At 42.7% G+C, this 26,515-nt stretch overlaps 1 protein-coding gene across 1 annotated transcript in view; it reads left to right on the forward strand.

The window, feature by feature from the left end:
- The first annotated feature begins 4,527 nt into the window (after positions 1–4,527).
- ASB3 (ankyrin repeat and SOCS box containing 3) overlaps positions 4,528–26,515 on the forward strand; it is a 102,519-nt gene continuing 80,531 nt past the window's right edge. Inside the window, exons 1-3 of the mRNA XM_018555751.1 lie at positions 4,528–4,625; positions 4,914–5,115; positions 9,439–9,597. Coding sequence (XP_018411253.1) covers positions 4,587–4,625; positions 4,914–5,115; positions 9,439–9,597 — 400 coding nt within the window. The 5' untranslated portion in view covers positions 4,528–4,586. The remainder of the gene's footprint in view (positions 4,626–4,913; positions 5,116–9,438; positions 9,598–26,515) is intronic.

Genomic DNA, 26,515 nt, shown 5'->3' on the forward strand with positions numbered 1-26,515 from the left:
GGGGACTCTGCGCAGGGAAATAGAGGGGGTAGCCCAGGCGATCACTGGCCTGGAGACCAGGGTGACTGAGACTGAAACTACGCATAGAGACCTGCTGACACGTGTCACTGCCCTAGAAACGACCACCGCGGCCCACACCAAGGCCTATGCCCTGCTATATTTGAAACTGGACGATGGCGAGAACTGGAATCGGCGGAATAATGTCCGCTTAAGAGGGATCCCAGAATCTACTACAGGGGGTGACTTGAGAGCGTCAGTCCAAGCCATCCTTAACCACCTGCTGGACCGTGACCCCTCGACGCTCATCGAAATGGACAGGGTACACAGAGTCAACGGCTCAGGAGGCCCGGATCGCGCACGTCCCAGGGATGTACTATGCCGGGTACATTTCTATGTTCAAAAAGAGGCCATCATGCGGCAAGCCTGGGCCAAGAAAACAGTGGACTTTGATGGGGCAGAGGTCACAATCTTACCGGATTTGTCCAGGCACACTCTACCTCAGACGCCTGATACGCCCGCTGCTCACACATATCACTGAGAATGGGGCGACTTACAAATGGGGTCACCCCTTCCACCTTCAAGTACAGAAAGCCGGGACGACATTTCTTCTGATGACCCCTGAGCAACTCCCTGAGTTATTTGATTTTCTGGGTACAGATCCCATAGAGGTCCCGGATTGGCTCCTTTCTCCTGAGGCCTCCAGGCCTAATCTACCAACAGCCCCCCGACCCCAGAGGCTTCGCAGAGGACGCTCTCGCTATCGGGACAGGGGTGACCGGCCCAGGGACCCAGCGTCTCACGAGGACTGAGAAAGCACCGACTAGCCCATGTCACTGGCTACTTATTTGGGTTTTTTTTTTTTAATTCCCACCATAACGGGGCGCGATGGTACTCTCCTCTCTAGCTCCAAGGCCATAGCTGAGCGATTCAGAGACTTCTTCGCTGAACTCTATAATCTTGAGAGCCCGGGGACCCCAGATTCCATCTCAAGACGCATCGCCAAAACCCAAACCTATCTTGAACAGACGAATCTGCCCTGCATATCCCATGAGGAAGCGGCGGGCCTAGAGTCACCCATCACCGCAGTTGAATGGTCCGCTTCACACATCACTTACCTAGGGACGAAACTACCCGCATCAGTCGCCAGGGTTTTTGAACTTAACTTCCCACCGCTGCTATCCGAACTTAAACGCGATCTCTCCAAGTGGTCGGGTCTTACCATCTCTTGGTTCGGGAGGAACAGCGTATTGAAAATGAATATTCTCCCACGATTACTCTACCTGTTCCAAACCCTACCAGTACACATCCCCATGTCATTTATGAAGTTAATTCCGGAGAGAGTTCACCTCCTTCCTGTGGGCGAATGGTGCCCATAGACTTAACAAGTTCCTACTGACACTGCCCAAATCTAGAGGGGGGATCGGTTTCCCAGACCCCATTCGATATCACCTGGCCGTGCATATGGCCTGTGCATTCGAATGGTGCAATGTGACTTCAGACAAACGCTGGCTACAATTTGAACAGGCAGTCTCCCCTTTACCGTTGACAGGACTGCTCTGGATCACGTCGCCCCTGCCCAGGGAAATATTACAGCACCCACTTACAGGTGTCACGATACGAGTGCTTAAGAAGACACCCGCGTTACTCCCAGATAGCAACTCGCACTCTATCATGTCGCCAATTGTAGGTGACCCGGCCTTCGCTCCCAGTCTCACCGACTGCTCCTTCATGCACTTAGTGGAAGCTAATCGCTTCCGGATTGGGCATTTCCAACCCATCGAGGATTTCACCAACCTAGACTCAAATTAGGGGCTTACTCGATCCTCCACTGCTGCGTTGGCAGGCCCTGCAACTCCGCAGCTATCTTTCTAGACTTAACATGTCCCCCCCTCCAATACAGTACTGACACCATTTGAAGACGTCTGCATGGCAGGTAGTTATGTGGAACACGGCTTGTCCAAGGCATACGCCCTCACGACGCTGCCAGCTGACCAGACTGAACCTAACATTTTGACTAAGTGGGAAAGAGACCTAGACACTACGTTCACCCAAGACCAAAGGGATTACATACTTCACTTTGCGCGCAAGGCCTCGATGGCTAGTTCCATACAGGAGACAGGCTACAAACTGCTCACCAGATGGTATTATGTCCCAACCAAGCTCCACAAAATGTTTCCTCAGACTCCTCCGACATGTTGGAGATGTGGACAGGAGGAGGGGTCCATTCTCCATGTGTTCTGGTCCTTTCGAGGCCTCTGGGAGTTTTGGGATGCAGTCCTTCGGATAATTCACCAACTCACAGGAATGTCTCTAGTGGGGGATCCAGCTGCGCTGCTGCTCCACTTGTCTCCACTGCCCAGGGCCCGATACCACAAATCACTGCTGATACACCTGATTAACGCAGCTAGAGCCTGTGTGCCGCTGTGTTGGAAAAGTTCCACTCCACCCTCAGTGAAGATGTGGCTTCGTAAGGTAGATGAAATTCGAGTGATGGAGGAAATGACTGCTTCCCTACATCACAGAGACAGGCCATTCTGCAAAAATTGGTTTTACTGGCTTGAGTTCCTCTATTCTCCAGAATATGGTGGGCTAATGGTGGAGTGACACATCATACCATAGTCGGGGATCACACCATTAACGAGAACTTAGAGACCTGCAACCACCCTACTGACCGCCACAGGCATCCACGACGCACCCTTACGGTCCACGTGGACCTAGACGGGTCGATGTCTGAGAGCTCCACATTCCTAACCCGGATCTGGGCTCTTCTGCTCCCCCTTTCTTATACCTGCTTTCTTCCTCATACTGTAGCTCTTATTGAGGGCTATTATACCCACTTTTATTCTTAGCTCAAACCTCCCACACCACCCTCCTTCCCCCTCCCTTACCTCCCTCTCTTCTTATACCCAGCCCACTTTATTCCCTTCCCCCCTCCCCCCACCTACACCCTTTACTCTCCCGTGTATGAATGAATACCAGTGTAGCAATGTTTATCAACTATTGAGCCTGATCATGGTGTGCGCAGATTAAACCCCGCAGACCCAGGCTCGCAGTAGGGCACCAACTGACCGGCCAATCTTATCTTATGCTACCTACTGAGTGCAGGAACCGAGATACGCTTGCACAATTTGTATATATACTCATGCAATGGAGAAAATTCTGTTTTAAATTCCGTTTTGTATGTTATTGTACCTCTTTCTTTTTGTTATATGCAAAACTCAAAATAAAGAATAAAAAAAAAAAAAAGAAATGTTTAGTAATGACAACCGACAAACACATTCCTCCTAGTAGCAGGCTTTGTATTGCATACCTTGTTTCTCTTTTCTTTCCCAGTCTTCTGACAGTGGCCATTTTTGCTAAGGGCAGATTACTAGATCTCCCTTTACTTCCTGGAACTCTTGCATACAGTATGTGACTAGGACATGTGACCATGCACATTATCTCAGAGAAGGAAAATGCCTTTCCCTGAGATTTCATGAGACTACAGATGAGATTTTTCAGCAATGCTCTGCTGATGTAACCTTCCCACGATGCAACACTTGGACACAATACATAATTTGTGCCAGAAGTGGACCAGCAAGTAGATGAACTCTACTTGTAAGAAAATGAAAAACAGGTTTAACTAATGAATGTAAGATGATTTTATATCAGCTTGCAGGGCTGTATGCTGATGTGATTTTTAGTGAAAGGGATACACTTTAATATTTAGGCTATTTGAATGCATTTTTAAGATTTAACGCCTGAGATTACTGTCACTTTAAAAATGCTTTCAAATACCTTAACTATTACCAATACTGGATCTTACTTGTGTATCACTCGGCTGTAGATCCTCAAATCATCTCTGAATTGGTGCTGACACTGTCCTTCCTTCTGGAGGGTGACTACTTTTGTTCCCCATGATCCTTGTGTGTGTTGTAAAGTAGCCACCACTCCAAGCTCACTCCCATGATGGACTACAATCTCACGTTTAGTTAGCTAATTTATATTGAGATTGTAGGCCATCACGGGAGTGAGCTTGGAGCGGTGGCTACTTTACAACACACACAGGGACCATGGGGAACAAAAGTAGCTACCCTTCAAGCTCACTCACAGGGACCATGGGGAACAAAAGTAACCACCGCTCCAATCTCACTCCCGTAATGGCCTACAATCTCAATATAAATTAGCTAACTAAACGTGAGATTGTAGTCCATCATGGGAGTGAGCTTGGAGAGGTGACTACTTTACAACACACACAGGGACCATGGGGAACAAAAGTAGCCACCCTCCAGAAGGAAGAACAGAGTCAGCACAAATTCAGAGATGATTTGAGGATCTACAGGTGAGTGATACACAAATAAGATACATTTTTGTTAATATTTAAGATACTTCAATGTATTGTTAAGATTTAACTCCTGCGTTTATTGTCACTGTAAATATACAATTGCTACTCTTGATGGGGGTAATACTTTTTTTCAATGCAGATGCTTCTTGTAACTTTCTTGAAAGCCTTCCAATTGATGCTTTTTTATTTCCATGAAAACAGGCTTTCAGCTCTATTTAGGACTTTACTAGTGATTGTAAAGCGATGGAACAGATTTTGATGAATGCTGGTTCTGCCTGGAAAGATTTTGCTTATGATTAATGTAAGTGACAAGTATATATATAAGTGTATAAGTAAAAATTCCTTATAAATTGGATCATGGAGTATGTCTCAGAGGGGAATATTTGCTACCTGCTGGCAGCACGGCCCCATACAAATAATTTATGTATTTCATCAGCCAGGCAGAAGCTGAATGCCGTTCTTTTTTCCGCTTAAATCCCTCACGTCCCTTCCTGTTCTCCTTCATCCACATTATTGTTAAAAGCTGAGAAAAGTTAACTGGCCGCTCGGCTCTGGCATTTTAGTTATTGAACTTCTGTCTTGTGTACAGGTGGAAATGGATTTCTCAGAGGCGTATACTGATAGATGTTCTTCTGTCGGACATGCAGCTCGGAGAGGTGATATAAAATCCTTGAGGAAACTAATTAAAAAAGGATCCAGTGTGGATGTGCCTGATAACAGAGGATGGATGCCGATCCATGAAGCAGCTTTTTCCAATGCGGCTCAGTGTTTACAGCTGCTAATTAGCTCAGGTAGAGGAAATAATAAAGCCTTATTAATAGGTTTGTTAAATGCATTTCATTACGGTTTTCTTATTTTTTGCTGTGTGCGCTACTGTTGGTGGAACTTTTTTTGTTTTTAATGGACTTCCTCTGCATTGGTGAAAGTTGAAATATGTTAAAGCAGAACTCTATCCAATTAACCAAATACAGTTTGAAAGTTAACCCTTTTCACACACGGTACATATTTAATTACTACAAGAGTGGAAAAATATGGAATTCAGGAGTCGGTCTGTCCAATCCAGGAGCCAGCATGTTTTTTTTGGAATTAGCTCTATTGACAACAACTTGCCTTGGCTACCTGGCTCTTTGGATTTATCCAGCCCTGAATTATTAACATATTCTGAACAAGCAGTACATTACTTAAAATAAAAACCCCTCATTCACCCTTGTAGCTATAGGCATTGTGGAGAAATTCACTTTCAAAGTTTACAACAGAGGCACTGAAATTACAGGCTAAAGTAGTCCTGAACTTAAAAAGTGAACATTTGCTATGTTATAGGCAATATGTGAGTGTGCCTTGACACTCCTGTGCCTACAGCCTTATAGCTCTATATCTGTAGTGTGAGATTAAGGTAAAATAAAGACCTATGTAGGGCAGTGCAGGCAGTCTAAGCAAGTACCAAATCCATTTACTATGTGATACACAAGCCTTCTCTTGCGTTTCACATGCTACCCCTCACAGTGGGAGTGTTTCAGCAACATATTTTTGAATTGGGAGGCCATAGTTCTATTTTAAGAAACTTCGGCCTCTGGATGCTAGTCTGGAGATTTACAGGGTTATTTACAAAAGGGTGAAGAGTTTGGAGAAGGCAGGAGAAGTGAACAATCTAGGACAACATAACTGATTTGGAAAAATTCTTCAATTCAGCTCACTTTCCAGCTCAGCTATGTTGTCCTAGATTGTTCCCTTCTCCTGCCTTCCCCAAACTCTTTTAGTGAATAACCCTGTTAGTGTAAAATTTGGGAATGCCACGACTGTGCTTGTCCCTGTTCTTCTTGCTGGAGGCTCTGACATGAGGAAGCAAAGCTCTGCCTCTGCCATGGTGGCCACCTCCACACAGAGACACAGTGCAGAACATGGCATGATAAGTCCTTAATGGGGAAATTATGAGCTGCAGGGATCCCACAGACAATACTGCTGACTAGTCATTTGGCCTCCACCTGACTTTTTTTGGGGGGGTACAGCTTCCAGAGTCCAGTTCCTGTTTAATCTTCGCAGCCTGCCAGCGCTGCAGTATAGACAAACACCAGGTGTTTCTATGGCCCCATTTGAACCTGTTTAGTGCAGCTGTTATTGGCACCCCAAAAGTAATAAACAAGGCATGCGTCAATGCAACATTTTATATATTGCAGCTTAACATTCCTTAGATGTGATGGCATTCATTTTTTTTTTGCAGGCTGTTTTCCTTTATTTTTACTTGATGATCCTGGGTATAACAGACTTCCTGTCCCTGGGTGGCTATGTGGACTCCTCCACTGTAGCAATGGAGAGAGCCATGGTTGCCATCCAGACTGGACTACAAACATGTCTGACTTTGTTCATCTCTATTACATGGGTGAGCACTAGTAGCTTATACACAGAAGATAAGATTGTTTTTGCACGTGACAAGGACACAGCATTTCTGGCAAGATCATCAGATATTTTCTGCACTTCCTGAGGATGTTCTTAGCCTGAATAATGAAAACTAATGCAGTCATTACATCTAAGTCCTGGCAAATTGCAATTTATACAATTTTCGTTACTTTAGTTTTCCTTTAAGGGTCGTGTCACACTAGCAAGTTTGTAGCAGCTGCAAATCTGTTACTGTTTCCTGGCAGTTTGTAGCTGGATAAAGAGTTGCTGCTCTAGCTGGCTACACTGTTTATCTATGCAGCTACAGATCTCTAGTACACTATGATCACCAGCGGCTGTATTGGATATTAGTAGTGGCTGAAGCTGGCAATTCTGTTGCTGGCTCCAAACTCTGCAGAAAATCAATTGCAAAGCAGTTAAGCTGCAAATGGTTTAAATAACGGACACAGTCCTTTCATTGACTGCAGTGATTTTATTTTCCTAGGAACAAAACACTAAAGAGAGTTAACCTGTAGCTGCAACAAATCGCTGCAACAAAACTGCCCGTGTGACATTGGCCCGAGAGTCTGCTGAGATCTTTGAGGGTATTTCAGAATGAATTAGTTCACAGTACATGCAGCTAGATAGGTCTGTTGGCTTCAAAGCTCTTTTACTGCTTGTTAAAAATATGTACATAATTTTGTTTAATCTGGACACAGGCACACTTAAAAGTATACACCGATCAGCTACAACATTATGACTACTTGCTTAATATTGAGTTGGTCCCCCTTTTTGCCACTAAAACAGCAGGACAAACCCAAGGTTTCCCAGCAGAACATTGCCCAAAGCATTACACTGCCTCCTTGCCTTCTGGCGCCATCTCTTCCCCAGGTAAGTGACACACACGCAGGAAATAAGCACAAGAGGGGCGCCTTTCCTGGTGCAGATCAATTTTATTTCAGTAGATATAAGTGAAAAACCGAATAGTACTCACAAACATAAGAATCACACAGCCATGGGATATGATGAAGGGGACGTGCCCCGGAAACGCGTTAACGTCACTACACATTGGTATCGCCTAGTGGACATCTTACTGCCTGTCAGCTCATATCCCATGGCTGTGTGATTCTTATGTTTGTGTGTACTATTCGGTTTTTCACTTATATCTACTGAAATAAAATTGATCTGCACCAGGAAAGGCGCCCCTCTTGTGCTTATTTCCTAGATTCTCAGCTTTCCCGGCTTCTTTGGGGCAGCGTCCTGCAGTATGCCTAAGAGGATTTCCCACTAAGGATTGACAGTCCGTGGCGCTTCATTGCTTTTACTTGGTTAGTGACACACACGCACCTGGCCATCTACAAGGTTTAAAAGAAAATGTGATTAATTAGACCAGGCCACCTTGTTCCATTGCTCCATGGTCCAGTTCTGATGGTCATGTGCCCACTGTAGGCACTTTTGGCGGTGGACACAGGTCAGCATGGGCACCCTGACTGATCTGTGGCTACGCAGCCCCATATGCAACAAACTTCAATGCACTGTGTGCTCAGACACCTTTCTAGGGGAACCAGCATTAATTTGATCAGCAATTTGATCTACAGTAGCTCTTCTATTGGATCAGACTACATGGGCCAGTCTTTGCTCCCCACATGCATCAATGAGCCTTGGCTAGCCATGACCCTGTTGCCAGTTCACTGATTTTCCTTCCTTGGACCACTTTTGGTAGGTCCTGGCCACTGCAGACTCGGGAACATCCCACAAGAGCTGCACCTTTGGAGTTGCCCTGACCCTGTCGTCTAGCAATCACAATTTGGCCCTAGTCAAAGTCACTCAAATCCCTATATTTGACCATTGTTTTCTGCATCCAACACATCAACTTCAGGGACAAAATGTTTACTTGCTGCCTAATATATCCCACCCACTTCCAAATGCCATTGTAACAAGATAATCAATGTTATTCACTTCCCCTCTCAGTGGTCATAATGTTGTAGCTGATCATAGTAATCTTTAACATGTTTACAAATTGTTCAAAAGTAACTTTTTTCTTTTCAAACATGCAACATTCATTAAAATAATAGTCAGTGATCCTGCTGTGAAGGATCTTGTTCCTGCTACAGGATTACAAGGCACTATGACGGTGTCCCAGTTGTCCCTTCTCACAGGCTTCCAATGGCGACTACAAGTTGCTGTTTGAACACACATTAGGAAGCCACAGTCCACAGTTGTCACTATCAGGAAACCTGAGAAATGCCATGCATGTAGATAGCAAAGGAACGCAAAGAGGACATCCGCAGCACTAAGATGCAACAAAGGATGCAAAATATGTGAACCCGTGCTGCCATACGCAACAAAGTATTGTTGAACCACATTGCAGTGCTTGCTTTTTTTCTTTTAAACTTGCATAAAATTCTGTGAGCTGCAGCACATTGAGATGCATCTGACCATGCTGTGCTGCTCCAAAATACAACATCAATCACTGCGATATTGTTACAAAAACTGTTACTTATACAGAAGTTATCCCTATTAATGTGAAAGCCAATTGTATAGTCTCCAGAACAGTCTCTGTGTTCTGAAAAACATCTAATTGTCCTTTCCTGAGAGTGGCCTAGACAGAAAATGTGTGTTCCTATCTATTTAGGTGATATTTAAGGATAATCCACCCCTTAACGCTGCATTGGGGAATCACATGTTGTGTCTTTGTATTTACACCGTACTAATAATACACACTTTTCCTCCCCTGATAGCTCCATCCAAGTCATATATCAAATCAAAAACATTTGAAGGTGAATCAGCATTGCATCTTGCAGCCAAATGTGCGAGCGTACAGTGCGCTGAACTTCTCCTTGGAGCTGGCGCTGATCCCAATGACCTGACCAATGATGAAACAACACCACTCTTCTTAGGTAAGAAAAAGAAACTGTAAAACATAACGCTGCCCTGCAGTAAGAGGAAAATCAGTATATGGTTACAGTCAGGTTGAAATCCATCGGGTTCAACCAGTAGATATAAATTGAAAACTTCCATTTACAGAACCCTGTGCCTTCCAGAGGAAGGCAAATACCCTCTTTCCAATTTACTCCAATAGGGAAGAAAATCTTTCTGATTCCCCAAGGCAGCTAGATATTCCCTGGAGCAACAATCTCTGGTGTTATTACTTATAAATGTTAATATCCAGTTATATTCTGTAAATTTTTAAGAATGTATCCAGCTTTTTAAAAATTATTAACTGAGCTGGCAAGAACTAATTCCTAAGGTAGTCCATTTCACATTTTAACAGCTCTAACTGTGAAGAAACCTTTCCATATCTGGAAGTGGAAGCTCTTTTCCTCCAAATATAAAGAGTATCCCTTGTCATTTTCAATGGTCTTAAAGTGAATACGTTTGCACCAAGCTCACTAAATGGAACATTTATGTATTTATATATGGTGATCACATCCCCCTTAACTTTTCTCAATAGAGAATAAATTCAGTTCAGATAATCTTTCTTCATAGCTGAGCTCCTCCATGCCTCTTATCAGTTTAGTTGTCCTTCTCTGCACTCCAACACCCTTTTTGTGGACTAGTGTCCAAAACTGAACTGCATATTCCAGATGAGGTCTTACTAATGCTTTGTACAGATAGAAGATTATGTCTTTCTCTGGAGTTTATACCCCTTGTGTTACAAGAAAGTATTTTGCTTTTATTAGAAACTGCAGCTTGGCATTGCATGCTATTAATAAAGTGACACTAAAATCAGGAATTAAATCTTACAAATATATTCAAGTACCTTAACGATTAACATCAATGCATCTTATTTGCGTATCATTCAGCTGTAGATCCTTTGAATTCATGCTGACACTGTCCTTCCTCCTGGAGGGGGGCTACTTTTGTTCCCCATGGTCCCTGTGTGTGTTGTAAAATAGCCACCACTCCAAGCTCTAAATGATGCACAAATAAGGTCCAGTACTGTTAATAGTTAAGGTATGTAAAAGCATTTTTATGATTTAAGTGTAGTGTCACTTTAAGTCTGTGATCCAGCAGACCACCCAGATCCTCCTTGATTATTGACTCTCCTAGTTGCACTCCTCTTAGAGTGTGTGACACATGCATGTTTTTAGTCCCCAAGTGTATAACTTTACATTTATTAATATTAAACCTTCATTTATATTTGATCATTATCAATTAACTCCTTGTTTTGCATGGTGTTCTTTACATTGTGAAGAGTTATCCAACCCTATATACAGACGGTCTTTTCCGTGTGGCTAAAAACAATGGTATTTTATAATATGGTAAAGGTTTGCTGGTTGAAGTTTGTTATTATGTTTTATGGGTACATTATAAAGAAAGCGTGGAATTGTAATATAGGTGCGGTAAACTACCCTTTGTGCTCTTGCATGATTAATAATGTTCAGTCCTACAATAATAATGTGAACAATGCTTCCTTAAAGTGACACTCCAGGCATACTTGGTGACAGCACAGAAATTAGAGGGGTCTGGGTGATGTTGTTATTCTACTGCAGGTCAGCTTTAAGTTCACTTCAGTGAATGCACTTTGTTGTAAAAGTATTTTCTGTTTCTATCTGTATTCATAGGCTAATAAAACTGCAGGATAAAATACTGTATTGAGCCCGACCCGTAACCACCCATTTAAAGTAGATATAAATCCAATTGCTAAAATTTCATATAAGCTTCAACATGTTAAAAATGAACTCCAAGTATAAATATTTATGTATATATACATTGGCCCAGCTTGGCCCAAAGTAAGTTTGCATATTTTTTTTACCTGGTAGGGCCATGGTCGTACATGATCGTGGCTAAATGATGCTTGTGATATGTTTCTTCAATAAATAATCAAAAGAATCTAATGCGTTTGACTGAGTGCTGGTGATCTCCGTTTCCTATGATTTTGGAAAACACGGCGCCATCCGTGCCATCATCACGACCATTAATCTACGTCCAATCGCTGTAAGGAGTGCATGTGACACATCACTACATGATTGGGGCATGGGGATACTGTAAATCACTGTAGTAGTTGGTGCTACTACAGTACTTTACAGCAATCTTCTCGGCCCTTTACTGCTGCCATGCTGAGCGACTTCCCCTCTGATGTGAAAACACAGGAGGTAATTCGCTCAGCACAGTGGCCAATGAGAGAACACCTAGTATTAATTGATTAAAATGTTAGGTTTTCACTGAATGGCCGCAGTGCCGAGCGAGTGACCCTCTTTGTTTTCACAGCAGAGGGGAAGTTGCTCAGCACAGTGGCAGTATCAGGACCTGGAAGACTGTAGTAGCGCCGTCTACTACAGTGTTTTACAGGGACCGTGTGGCCCTACCAGATATAAAATCTGTTTACTTACATTGGGCCAAGCCGGAGCATTGTAAGTATACATAAATAAATATACCTGGAGTTCAGCTTTAATGTAATTTTCAATCTTTTAAAATCTGCAGATTTCATTACAATCAACCCGGCGATCCTGCCGTAAATGTCCATGTTCAGCCCCTCCCTGATATTGGGTGACCATGCTCTGTCTCTGTGCTCCAATTGCTCTCCTGCGTTATCACCATGTCACATGTGTTTCTGGTGGAGACGGTTAGTGACCCTGTTGATACTTACTTATTACACAGGCATGTTCCGTTGTTGTCACCATCAGGAAATCCACCCTGAACAATAATGTGCAGCTGCCCCTGGAGTGCATGTAGACAGGAAGTGGCTGCAAAGTCTTTGGAGGAGTTCAGCAGCCCTGAGATTAAATAAATGTAAAAACAGTATTTTCTAAAGGTAAAAACATGGCAGTTGTTTATGATACACAGTGCTTTAGCAAAATCAGTGTTATCCAACTAGAGTTTGGATCTAGTTTACCAGGTCCCATCTATCGGGGTTATTAAAATTCATGAAGAATTTTGGAGATAGTAAGTCCAATGTAAGCAGATAAAAAAGGAGCTTGTGCATTACCTGACAAACACAATGCCCAGAAAAAGTAATTGAGAAATGTGTACTGGCAATCCAGCAAATAAGTACAAATATATAGAAATATTGTGCACTGCAGGTTACATTAAAAACTCTTTTGCATTGGAACACAATACAAAATAATTTGCCCTTCTTGCCCTAAGTGTCAGAGGCGTTGGCAGCTCCCAGATGGATCCACTTAGTACATGCTGCAGAAAGCTGTACTCCATTTGAATTGTATTAATCATATTGGCCTTTTTTATTATGGGCTGTCTCCAGATGTTTATGCAGTTTATGTTCATGACGTTTTTTAAATGCAAAGAGGATATATAGCTGAAGCACCATTACAGTGCCTTTCCTACTTTAATTATTATAGACAGCAAGAGAAAAATCACTACTGGGTTCCTGCTACCCTTATTTAAAAAAAAGCCTCTTCTTTGTCACATCTGATATCCGTTTTATGAGATTATCCAACTACTTTGACTTGGATAAGCCCCACCCACCGATGGTCCTAACTAGGGCTGCAACAACTAATCGATTATATAATCGTTTATTGAAAAAGTTTTCAACTTTTTCAATCATCGATTTATCGGCTTCAGATTGGTTGGCCCTGTTCACGGCTCCACACACGCTTCGCGTCACACCTCCTCCCCACCAGTTGAGAACCAAGGCCTTAGATCAGGGATGTCCAAACTCCGGCCCTCCAGCTGTGGTGAAACTACAAATCCCATGAAGCATCTCTCTCTGGGAGTCATGTCTGTGGCTGTGAGAATCTTGCAAAACCTCATGGGATTCGTAGTTCCACCACAGCTAGAGGGCCGCAGTTTGGACATCCCTGCCTTAGATGATCTCCTATTGCATATACTGTATATTGCTATGGGGCTTTCAGAACAGGAGTACCTAGGCACACTCGCATATGAGTAAGTGCACTACTATTTTTTAGGAGAAAAAACTCCAGGGAACTCCTGGCAGAATTTTTCTTTACCCTTGCAGTGGGGCTACCTCCGCACTGCAAGGGTTAAGTGCTCGTTTTTGTCTAGGTGCTAAAAAAAGTTATACTCACCTGAACCACCAAGCCGGCTGCCTGCTTCCCTGTGATGATTTACGGGACCTTAGACGACTGCAGCGGAGGGGGAGAAAGGCTCCAGTGATCGGTCTAAGAGCAATTCAGCTCAGAGAATCGGGTGAATATAACTTTTTTTAGCACCTAGACAAAAAAGAGCACTTAACCCTTGCAGTGTGGGGGTAGCCCCACTGCAAGGGTGAAGAAAAATTCTGCCTGGTGTTTTGCTTTAAGACAAAAGGGAACATTTACAGGGTACTGTTTAGGCATAATTCATTTTCTAGATGTTTTCTATAACATAGGAAATCTTTACTTTTTGGGTTAATTTTTTGAGTCCAGTTTCAGAATTCAACTGGAAGAATGAAACTTCCATAATGGCCACTGCTTATGGGTAGAGTTGGGATTGCAAGGGCAAATATCTTGCTATTAGAGTTTCTGAGTGGTAAAACATAATAATAGGTCATTAAATTTGCCACGATCCTCTAAAATGGAAATATAATTTATCGACTGGCTGACCATATAATAACATGGGAGCTTTTCTTGTATGTGCTTATGCAATTTTGGTGCAAATTTACTACGAAAGCCCAATTTATAATCTGGTTCATACCATATAAAATGGGTTGTTTGTGTTTTATATATGTAACTTGATTCTGTGTCAGGTTAAATGATATTTGAAAGGTTTTACTGGTTGTTCAGTCATCCATTTAACCAATGGCTTGCTTCTGCCCTTTAACCTCAGTAGTTATCCAGAGGTCAGGATGATTCTTTTTTTTGGTCATATTTACAACCGGTAATCTCAGCACAGACCTCAAATGCTTTTTGCTGTGCTGGTCAATGTCTTTGAATGCTCTTTGGCTGTATTTTTTCCCTGTGTCTTATTTAGATTGTGTAGCCCCCTTTGTAACCCCTCCAAATCAACCCCTGTTTTGCTCGTATTTCATAGAGACCTTAAAAAACTAAATGATCACTTTACCAGCTGGATATAAAATACTAACTATGCATTGTCGTATGCATGCAGCCTAAATTAATGTGCAATAGTGGATTTAGGGGGATGTCTAAGGGATCTGGAAACCCCCAGTTTATTCAGGGACCTTCTCCATTTAGGGCCCCTTCTCTTAAGAGCTGCAGTGTTCAGATTTCGTCCACACCACCTGCTGCGGAATTCAGGTATTGCAGTCCAAGTACTAAATTGTGGGGGCACATGCCTTTTCTGTAAGTGGCACATGGCAGAGTTCATGATCTATGTGCAGGACAACATTATGGGTAAAATACTAATTTTAATATTAAGTACCAATGACAAGCTTTGAAGGTGGTAGGCTTTATCCACTGTTTACTCCTTCTTCTGTTAGCTACAGATATTTTGGAGAAAACAGTGCCTTGCCTGGCAGGCAGTAGGGGTGAAGCAACTGGTCAGGTGATATTGGTACACTGTCGGCCTAAGATTAGGGAACACTTCTATAAGGGAATTATTTTATTTTTGCTATGACTTATGTTTGTCAAAAACTGCAGAAAGTAAGGATTCCATGTTTGGAAATTGAGAAACCGTCTGTGTTATTATTAGGAAGTGTCCAGGCCTCTGGTGTGTTCCTGATCTCTGAACACTCCCTTGACAGTCTTTAGGGGATAAGAGTGCCTGAAGTGTGACATGATTCATTGGGTTTTGCGTTTGGCGCTTTCTGGTACTTTAGTACTATGCTTTTCCGCCGGGGAACACTTCCAAGGCCTGCAAATATGGTTATATGGGCCGTGCCTTGTATGGACATTGCACACTATTACTATTCTTCTGCTTTTACCCCGAAAGGATCAACTCACTAAAGAATTAAGCACTGTGTCACTACAACAGCTCTCTGCATGCATACTCCCACTGCCTGTTACTGCCTTTCAGTGTGAGGTACTTACTGCCACTGCTCTTCTTGCAGGGGTCAGGGGTTTGTTTTTCGGTTAGTCCTTGCTGCTGCCCAGGAGTCACACAGTCACCTCCAGCTACATAACCTTCCCTGCTTCCACAGCTGGTTTAAGAATACCCAAGGTACTTCTTGATGTAATATTTAGTTGCCCACAACAGTATGTCGAATCCTAAGTGAAAAGGGAGTGGTCCCACGGGCCCTCCTAGAGGACCTGATGCCAATAGCTTGGATTGTTGTCCCTTGCTTATATCTACACATTCCTCTGAGTCTTCCCTAGCTAGTCAGGCTTGGCCTCTTGCTCTGCATTTTACAGGTAGGAATTTTCTATGGCTATGCCTATGCTAGATTTTAGGAACAAAATCACTGCCATGATAGATGACTTAGAACACAAGGGCCATACTTTTACACCCTCTTCTCCAGTCTTTTTCTGATATTCCTGCAGCTCCAGCAGCCTCTGCTCATTTAGGTGGGGATGATGAGAAGTCTTACAATTTTTTTTCTCTTTTTGCATGAATTTGTGCCTGAGGATACTCCGTCTGTTGACATAACTCCTAGAATAAAAGATGCAAACATGCCTAAGACTGGAAGCAATGTACATCTGAAACCACTCCCTTTATGGGTTTGTTCTCTAAGACTGGGAAAGCTTTCCCAGTACATTCCTTACTGGAACCTTCTTTGTTTGGAGATTGGAAAACTCCTGACAAATTATTATCCCCTCTCAAATACTTTGCTGAACACTATCCAGTGGATGAGGCTTTTACAATGAAGTGGGCCATTCCTGTTGTAGAACCAGCCATTACATTTCTCAATAAAACACTAACTATTCCAGTTGAGAATATTCCAGTGATCAAAGATCAAGTTGACAAGTTTCTGGAAACCCTTTGCAAGTCCTTGTTCTCCTAGCAGGCCCTAACTTGCAACATGTTATTGCTTTCATGGCAGTTTGCCAGACTTTGTTGGTATGGACTCAAGCTGGCCATACACTGCTCTAATTTTGGGTGACTCCTTCTAAATCGGATGAAATGTGAGCTGTGGGAAGTCCTGCCAGCACCACCTAGCTTGTCAAATTGGGTGACAAATTGTTGCAGAAAAATAAGTGCAACAAATTCTGTCTTGGGCCTTGTCTGCTGTACACATTCCAGGTGTGGACAGTTGGCAGACAAACTTCCTCAGCTGGCATCACCTGGACTCGGGGGTATGGTCCCTACACCCAGCAGTGTGTCAAAAGGTGGGAAACCCTAAATATGAGCCCTTTGGCCTCCAGGTTTAACAGCAAGCTGGACAGATTTGTTTGCATGTATCAGAGATTCACTAGTGGATGCAGTGGATGCTCTTGTGGCTCTGTGGGACAACCTGATCTACCCCTTTCCTCATCTGAAGCTCTTCACTCGTCTGCTCTGCAGGATGGAGATATAAGGAATTCTGGTGATTCTCATAGCACTGAACTGGCCCAGACAGATGTGGTACTTTGATTCTATGTGTTAATCAGACTCTTGGCAGACACCCAGCTCTTCCGGATCACCTGGACCTTTTGTCTCAGGGGCTAGTTTACCACCCTGCTTGAAGTTCATTGGCTTTAGCCTAAGGGATAAAGGCTTCTCTGATTTGGTGATTCCTATGCCTCTAAAAGCTAGGAAGTTTACATCACGTAAAGTCTACCTGCGCACGTGAAAAACATTCTTTGCCTGGTGCAAGGCAAAAAAATTAAATTTCATGCCTCTGCAATCTTGCTAGTTGGTCCTTCACGCCTTCTGTGTACGCACTGAATAAATATGATTTTGGAGAGAGACACACGATAGACACTTTTTCCATTGGAAATAATGGGATTTCAGTGGGCCACACAGTCTGGAGCCTTGTAGGGGTGAGAGCATATTAAAGCAGAACTCCAGGGAAAAAGTATTATTTAGCCCTGCAGTGCAGGGGTAGCCCCATTGTTTGTTTTAACTGTTAACCGTTCGTTTTGCTCTAGAGAGGAAAAAACAAAACTATTAAACACCCAGTCCCTAGAGCTGGCCAGCCTCACTGTAGCAATGGAATGTCTCTTGGCATTCTCATGTTCTATACATTGGGGGGAATTTATCAAAACTGGAGCAGACCAACTCTGGAGCAGCTGTGCATGGCAACGAATCAGATACTCTCTTTAGTTTGTTTAGTTAAGATTTGAAAATGAAAGAGAGAAGCTGATTGGTTGCCATGCTCCAGATTTTGTCTGCTCCAGTTTTGATGACTTCCCCTCAGTATGTAAAGTAGTTGATGATTTATGGGACCTTAGACCGCTTCAGTGGAGGAGAAGCATGGCTCCAGGGACTGGTCTAACAGCAAGCCAGCTCAGAGGAACCGGTTGAGTATATATTTTTGATTTTCCTCACTATCCCCAAAGAGTGCTTAACTCTTGCAGTGCGAAGGTTGCCCCACTGCACAAGTTAATAATAATTTTTCACTGCGTTTTTCTTTAAACTTTGAGGGATGACATCTCAGTAGTACAATTGAGAGACTGGGACAGAGCATTGTTACCCTGAACACGGGACTGAAGAAGTGCCAGAATCACTACGTATTTTTCATGAAAGATGCCAATTTTTAAAAGATTATAAAAAATGACTTTTGAAATGGCATCAACACGTGGCAACCTACTGTTTATGAGATTTTAGTGATTGGATTTACTTATCCTTAAAGGAGAATTATGAGGTGAGTGATTTTCACTCAGCCTCATAATCTGAGCGAACCTGTGACAATGAAACTGTCACAGGTCGGCTCAGTAGATCGGGAAGTGAGCGATCTATCCCTGCAGAGAGCCGTGACTGTCACTCACGGCTCCCTGCAGGGATTCCCCCCCTCCCCTGTCCGATCCTCCAGCGCTGACTGGCGGAACAGACGGGGGAGGGGGCGGGTAAAGCTGGCTCTGCCTCTGGATAGGCAGAGCCAGCTGTCAGTCCCGCAGCTGGGTGGATTTCGACTGCAATGTCGGGATCCGTTCCGGCTGCGGCGTCTCAGTATACCGCGAGCTGTAGCTTGCGGTTTACTGAGCTTTGGGTCACGGGAGAACTCTAGTTTGTGTTCTCCCCTGACCCTTAGGAGAACTATGGGGAAAAGCCCTGACCCCATAGTTCTCCTTTAAAAAAAAGTGCAACTAGTTTCAGAGGAAACAGACGTAATAGCGGGCATCTTGTGTGTACTATTAGGCAGCACTTTTCCTATTAAACATTTCAAACTGCCGATAGGGAGTATGTGCCTACTTTAATATCCCAGCCTCCTGATACCGTGCAATAAAAAATGATGTAGGTAATTATTCTGATTGTGAGGCAGAGTAAGTAGAAAAATGTCTCCTCTTTGTTTGCTTCTCTTACTAAGCTGCAGGAGTTTTCCTCCACATTTAAAACCCAACATGGCACTTAAGTTTAAGGATAGCCGCAATATTCAGTTTACACCCCAAATGACCAAGACGTACAGCATCTGCAGTTCCCGGCCCAAATTGCAGCCTTGGCAATGGAATTTATGTTACAATTTTTGAATCAATGATCTGGTAAACAGCACAGTCCTTCCTGAAGAACGTGACCTTTCTACAGAGTTTATGGAGTTTTGCTGGTTCAAGAATCACAAATCTACATTATTGATAGTGGTGTTTTCACTGTGTTCTGTTCTCCTTCTGTTGCTGTGCCGAAGTTACAGCTATAGATTTGCTGAACGGGTTCTAATGTTTGTAATGGACTTGATTTTGTCTTTCCATTACTGCACAATTTGTGCCAATAACACAAACGTCAGTGGTTATAAAAAGCTGAAGAGACTAATGTACTCTTGGGTCATAAACTATTCTCAGAGATCCTGCAAGTCCAGGATTACATGATCATCCAAAAACAGGTTTCAGTAGTTAAGCAGATGTAATCCCTAACTGACCAATATTTAGTTTGCTAATGTACTCTGCATCATAAGTAACTAACTGCTGTTATTTTCTTTATATAAAAATTTTTTTTGACTTTTTCTGTCTTTTGTCACCTCTCAATGCTGCTGATCTTCTGCAGCCTCTTCCTGTCTGCATACACTCCTGCTATGATAGCATGGCGTTTCTTGGGGCAGGTTTCCTTATGGTGATAACAGTGGGACCCTGCAGGTGTAAAGCATATTGAAGTGGCAACCTGTAGTCTCCATGTGACAGGGTGACAACGCAGGGGAACAACATGGAGACAGGGCCAGATTGTTGTCACCCTACAACAGGAAGTGCCTGAACAAGGACTTTGATGGCAGTATCACCAGGTGATATTTTAATGAAAGCTGCAGATCTTAAAATATTGAGAATTACTTTTTCAAATTAAATTAACATGTTTAAACTTGCGATGGTAGTCATATACACTGAGTAGCCAGATTATTATGACCACCTGACGTTTGTAGGCAAATTAGCTATAATTAGCTATAATTTTGCTCTGAAGTTGCTAGAGGGCCAGACCATTATAAATAGGGAAGCAGGTTGTTTACCACGACAGTAGAAGTGATTTTTTTCTGAAGATATGGGTAAACAACGCGATTTAACAGCCTTTGAACGTGGGATGATTGTTGGCGCTCGGAGCCATGGAGCGAGTATAAGCAAAACAGCAGAATTCGTTAAATGTTCAAGAGCAGCTGTTGTTAAAGTGTTTAAAGACTGGACTGTCAGCCGAAAATCTGGGTCTGAACGTGCTAATTATGCCGTCAGCGACTAGTTAATGTTAGGGCAGAACGGAGAGTGTCAAGACTGGTACAAGGCAACAGTGCAGTGTCAGATTCCTTGCATCACTTTTCAAAATCTTGTGGAGTAACGAAGCGGCCCAACGAAGTCATCTCGTGGCCCAACGAAGTACTGATGGGGTGCTCATAATAATCTGGCCACTCAGTGTATGTGCAGACATGGACAAATTCATTGGTACCCTTACAGCTGACTAAAAAAATTATTTAATCCTCCTGAAAAGTAATGAAATTAAAAGCAATTGTATACCTGCATACCTTTGGTATGTCATAGAGTAAAGCAAAGAAAGTTTGCAAAGAGATACATTAATATTGCTTGTTCTTCAAAGAAATTCTAAAACGGCATGGACAGATTTGTCGGTACCCCTAAGTGCCGGTTCACAGCACAAAGAGTACGTTCCAGAGCGTTCGACCTCTGGAACGTACTGGAACAGTAACCAGCCGGCTCCGTGCGTTCAGCAGCGGGACGAGGCGTGGCGGTGCATTGAAGACAATGGCACCGCAGCCATGCCCCCTGCCCGCAGTGCGATCGCTGGCACCCCAATGCGTGGCACATTAGTGCCTGCATTACAGTCCAGTGTGATCTGCAAAAATGCTGCAGATTGGAACGCAGGTACTAATGTGCCACAAGTTGGGGTGACGGCGATCGCACTGCGGGTTGTGGTGTGTGGCTGCGGTACCATTGACTCGTCTGCACCACCACGCCCCCTTCCGCCCCTGAACGCAAGGAGACAGACAGTTTGCGTTCCAGTGTGTTCCAGAGGCCGAACGCTCTAGAACGCACACTTTGTGGTGTGAACCGGCTCTAAAAAAGATTATAAATAATTGGATCATAGTGATATTTTAAACCAGCTGTTTTCTGTAATTACTATCATACATGACTTCAATCTTGTAATCAGTCAGTTAGCCTATTTCAATGGAGAAACGTAGTAACTCTGCTGTTTGGTATCATTGTGTGCACCACACTTAACATGGATCAGAAAAAGCAAAAGAGAGAGAGAGAAAGTTGTCTGAGGTGATTCGAAAGAAAATTATAGACCAGCATTACAAAGGTGAAGGCTATAAGACCACCCTCAAGCAACGTGCTATTCTTGTGACTACAGTTGCAAATACTATTAAGAAGTTTAAGGTCCATGGGAGTGTAGCCAACCTCCCTAAACGTGACTGAAAGGGGAAAATGGACCTCCGATTGAAGAGAAGGATAGTGCACTTGGTAGACAGAGAGCCAAGGAAAACTTCCAAAGAGATATAAGCTGAACTCCAAGGTCAAGGTACATCATTGTCTGTTCACGCCATCCGTAACTTTTTGAGAGATAGCTGGCTCAAAGGAAGACTCTAATTGTAAAAGAAAAACACAAAAAAGCAAGACTGAAATTTGCTAAAATGGAAGAACACAATGCTTCTGGGAGAATGTCATTTAGACAGATTAGAGAAATCTAGAGCTTTTTGATAAGTCATATTAGATCTGTGTTCACAGACAAAAAAGTACAAGCTTTCAAAGAAAAGAACACAGTGCCTACTGTGAAATATGGAAGAGACTCAGTAATGTTTCGGGGCTGCTTTGCTGTGTCCGGCTTGGCGTGCTTGGCTTTCATTGCAGAGCACAATTAAATCTCAAGTCTCTTAAGGAATTCTGGAGGTCAACATACTGCCCCGTGTCAGAAAGCATTGTCTCAGTTGGGTCATGGGTCCTCCAACAGCATAAAATATTCTGTTAAATCAAAAAACAAAAGCAAAATCTGCCTTGTTTAATTATGGAATAAACAATGATGGATTCCAATTACTTATGCCAATGTCAAATTATCTCATAAAACATTGTTTGGTTTTCAGGAGAGGTACCAACAAATTTGTCCATGACTGTTTATATATATATATAATGTTTTGACGTGTCACCTAGGTTTCTCACCTAACATGGTGAGGTGTCCACTGTCTCACTCTCTGTTCTGAGAGTCTGCTGCTGCGTGAAAGACTGACTGCTGACAGAACACTCAACGCAGCACTCCTGTTTGATTTGGGGAGCCCATTAGGGTCGCTCTATTACTAGATACAGACATACAATTAGTGGCTTGGACAGGCAAATGTTTTGTTAGTTTTACAATATGGACTTGCAGTACAAAGCCCTTCTGCATTGAACTGTGTTTGTTTACTGCCTTGCTGAATAAAAGTGCAGGACAAACCAGCTTGGACTGTCCCTGGCAGGTGCATGATATAGCCAGATGCAGAGGTTGGGTGGGGGTATTGGTGGAGGTAGCTGCCAGGTGAAAGATTACAGTGCCTGTGTAAGCTGCAGCAGAAGACAGGGAGTAGGGAGGTGGTGTGAAAATTAGAAGGCCATGTCCCCATGCAACACAGACTCACCTGCTGCATGGACCACTCTGGATGTGCTTCCCCTTGGGTATGGCTGTTGTGGATGGTGCTGGTCTATATTTAAATGCCGATGCTACCACCCATGTGTAGTGGTGAAACCATGTTTCTACTGGCTTTCCACTACTTTAAAGTGCAACAGTCTTCGCAGATACCGGCTTCCAGCAAATGCTCCTACATGTCACATGATCTTCTGAAGAAAGCCACCCATAAGTTATTAATGATGGGAGATTTCATGTGCAGGGAACTGATTGCTGGTAAGTGTGTGGATTGCTGGGGGTTAGAGGAGATTAGCACCACAGTCACTAAATGCTGGGTTCAGGTCTCACTACTCAAGCATGCATGTTAGAACCCCATAGACTTCTATGAGATACAGATTAGTCTCCTGGCCCAAATAAGTCTTTGGAGTTTTACTGCACATGCACAAGCAGACAAAAGTAGAAGACCCGCCAGCCACAGGTAAACTCTGTGGAAGAACGCTGGTAGACTTGATGCCAGCGCTGTGTGGGAGGGTGGTTCAATCAGCACTATGGGGGAGGGGAGGGGTAGGATAAGTTCAGCAAATGCTGTTTCAAAGCTCCCATGCCCTTCAAGTTACAATCAATCATGAGGAAATTATATATGTGTTTTTCAGTATATTGCAAAATATTAAAAAAATAAAACAATAACAATTTTTTTTAAACAAAGCATCCAATTTATTAGGCTCTGCTTTCAACATATTTTCAAAGATCTCAAATATAGCAGCTGAGTTTAATAAGCTAGAGTTTCTTAAAACATACTACCTGCCATTTAGGGAGGCCCCACCTAAGTCCTCATAGCCCACACATCACATGGCCAGCAGTACAGATCAGATTATTAAGGCCCCCTTTACACTATGCCGTTCCATTACAGTGCACTACTGTATACACGTTAACCTGTGTTGCATTAAGGCAGACATTTCATCAACAATGGGCTACCAATTAAAAGCAAAAAAAAAAAAAAACTGCAGACCTTGTGGTGCACTGCTGTGTGAGTGTGTTGGCACCTTGTATACTTGTGTTTTGGGGTGCCCTTCTGAATAAACAGCAGCCATCACATTGTTTGTAATGCCGCATGTTGCCAGTATGGTTAAACGCACATTACTGCAACGTATAGGTCTGAAAGACACCTAAAAGCTAACTATACTTTCAAAATATAGGATTTAAAAACGTAATCCTAATGACCTCACTCTCCGTACTTACAAAATCCCCCTGCACTTACTCTAGATCAGTGGGTGATACACTATATTGTGTGCTGCTGCGACGGTGTAGCCTCTCTATTGGGTTACATAGTTAGTCAGATTTAAAAAACACACAAGTCCATTGAGTTCAACTTCTGGAGAAAACAAAAAACAGAAAAACCTCTGTAAACAGAATAATACTATGCACACAGTTACCCACGGTTGATCCAGAGGAAAGCAAATAAATAAATAAAAATAAAGCATGGTTCAATCTGTCCCAAAAGGTGGAAAGAATTCCTTCCTCTAGATGTAAAGAGTGCTCCCTTGTCCTTTGCAGTGACCTGAAAGTAAATAACCTTGCACTATATGGACTATATGTAATTCACTATATGGACCATTTATGTATTTATACATGGTGATCAAATCCCACCTTTATTGCCTCTTCAGAGAAAACAAATTCAGCTCAGCTAATCTTTCTTCATAGCTGAGCTCCTCCATGCCTCTTCCCAGTTTAGTTGCTCTTCTCTGCACTCTCACCAGTGCCACAACATCCTTTTTGTGGACTAGTGCCTAAAACTGAACTGCATATTCCAGATGAGGTCTTACTAATGCTTTGTACAGCTAGAAGATTATTTCTCTCTCTCTCTCTCTCTCTCTCTCTCTCTGGACTCTATACTCCTTTTAATACAAGAAAGTATTTGGTTTACTTTAGAAACTGCAGCTTGGCATTGCATTCTATTAAGCCTATGGCCTACCAGAACACCCAGAACCTTCTCGTTTATTGACTACCCTAGTTGTACTCCCCTTAGAGTGCCTGATACATGCATGTTTGTAGTTCGCAAATGCATATATTTCTTACAAGTAGACAGCTTTTCCCATTTGAGCCTATGCAGAACTCTGTACCCCTGGCATTCTAAACCTTGACATTGCATCTTCCTGCCACCCAGAACACCTACTACTGCACCCCTAGTCCACACTTCTGGGCTGAGGGGAAGAGGGAAGCCAAACACTGAGATATTGTTTTAAACCTGCCCACTATGTATTTTACTACAGAACCCTTCCAATTATTTCTTCACTTCTATATTATTATTTTGAACGTGCAATATGAATATCAGACTGAAACTAAGTAGGAGAATTAAAACTCCATTTTACTTCCTGTATTCCTCTTTTACAAAGAGTATAGGATGGAATAGTTACACTTCATTGTTGTAACGTGTTATCCTAACTTTATTCTATAGAAACACTAAATTTATGGCATGTTCACTGCAATCATTTTCCTGCTTACCTGGAGGCTACCAAGGCTCTTCTAAAAAAGTCTGTACAGAGCCAGAGGTAACATTGTACAGCATCCCCAACACTGTCCTAAGATTTACTGCAGTAAACTTTCCTTCTTTGGTGAGATAACCACTAATACTATTGCTCTTCTCTAGGGATTTTCTGTTTTTTACAACACTGGGTCTGATTGTGTAATTATATGTGGGCCCTCAGCATTCTGTTTAAAGTAGTATTAAACTCTCAAACCTTTTTCAATAATACATTTAGATCAAACAAATATACATTGCCCAGTAAAGTATTTCTTTACATTTTTCCGCAATATCTTACAGTCAACGTGCTGACTCCAACTCTTCCAGCTCAGACTAGAGTTTAAAATTTTTTGTATGAATTTATATTCCTATTTCAGTCTCTTTTTTGTGATTTGAAGTTCCCTGTCAGTAGCTTAATCCTATGATTGTTTATGCTGTGGCCTCTGCTGCAGAAATGGGGTGCTACAGGAACATCTTTTTTGTTGTTGATCCTCCTCCCTTTCAGTCCATATAATGAAAATATCAATGTAACGGACATGATTTTTTGGGGGCATGTAGATAGGTAGTCTTCCTCTATTTCATCCATAAAAAAAATGTGAATTGGGTAGCAAACAATGATCCCATTGACACTTCCTTCTTTAGCGAATAGAGGTCCTGGCCAAAGGAAAAGAATATGTGGGTCAGCATAAACTGTACCTGCTGAGTAAATTCTGAAAGGCAGTATATTTTTCTTAACTAGAGAGCAGCTGCGTTCTTGATCAATATTAGTCCAAGGTATATCCCACAGCACTCCTGACCAGAAACAAGCCCAAAGATCGGGGGGGTGCCGATGCGACTGAAGATGCCTCCGCCAATAGTACAAAATCGATAAATGGTCACTCGCACTCCAACTTGATGCAAAGTCAATATCTTTTATTGACTGAGATAGTGTCACATTTATAGCGACGTTTCGGAACCAAGTGGCTCCTTCTTCAGGCAAACATAAAACATATGTTTGCCTGCATAAAAGATATTGACTTTGCATCAAGTTGGAGTGTGAGTGACCATTTATCAATCTTGTTCAATATTATTCCCCTAAAAGAGGTTAGAGGACCATATGAGGCACAAAAATAGTTAGAATGTGCACTTACATCTCTTGGACTTAAAGGAGACGTTGCGGATATGTTCCATTCACGTCAGGAAATCTGCATTTTCAGAAGTAGCTTGCAGTACCAGTTTATTTCCATCTATACAGATTTCCTTTCATTATATTTGTCTAGCCCCACAAAACTGCCATACAACCCGCCTGTTTTGTATTAGATTGTAGAAACTGATTCTCTTTAATGCATAACATGCTTATTGTG

Source organism: Nanorana parkeri, unplaced genomic scaffold, assembly GCF_000935625.1.
Source record: "Nanorana parkeri isolate BGI_ZX_2015 unplaced genomic scaffold, ASM93562v1 scaffold212, whole genome shotgun sequence".
In the NCBI taxonomy this organism is placed as follows: Eukaryota; Metazoa; Chordata; class Amphibia; order Anura; family Dicroglossidae; genus Nanorana; species Nanorana parkeri.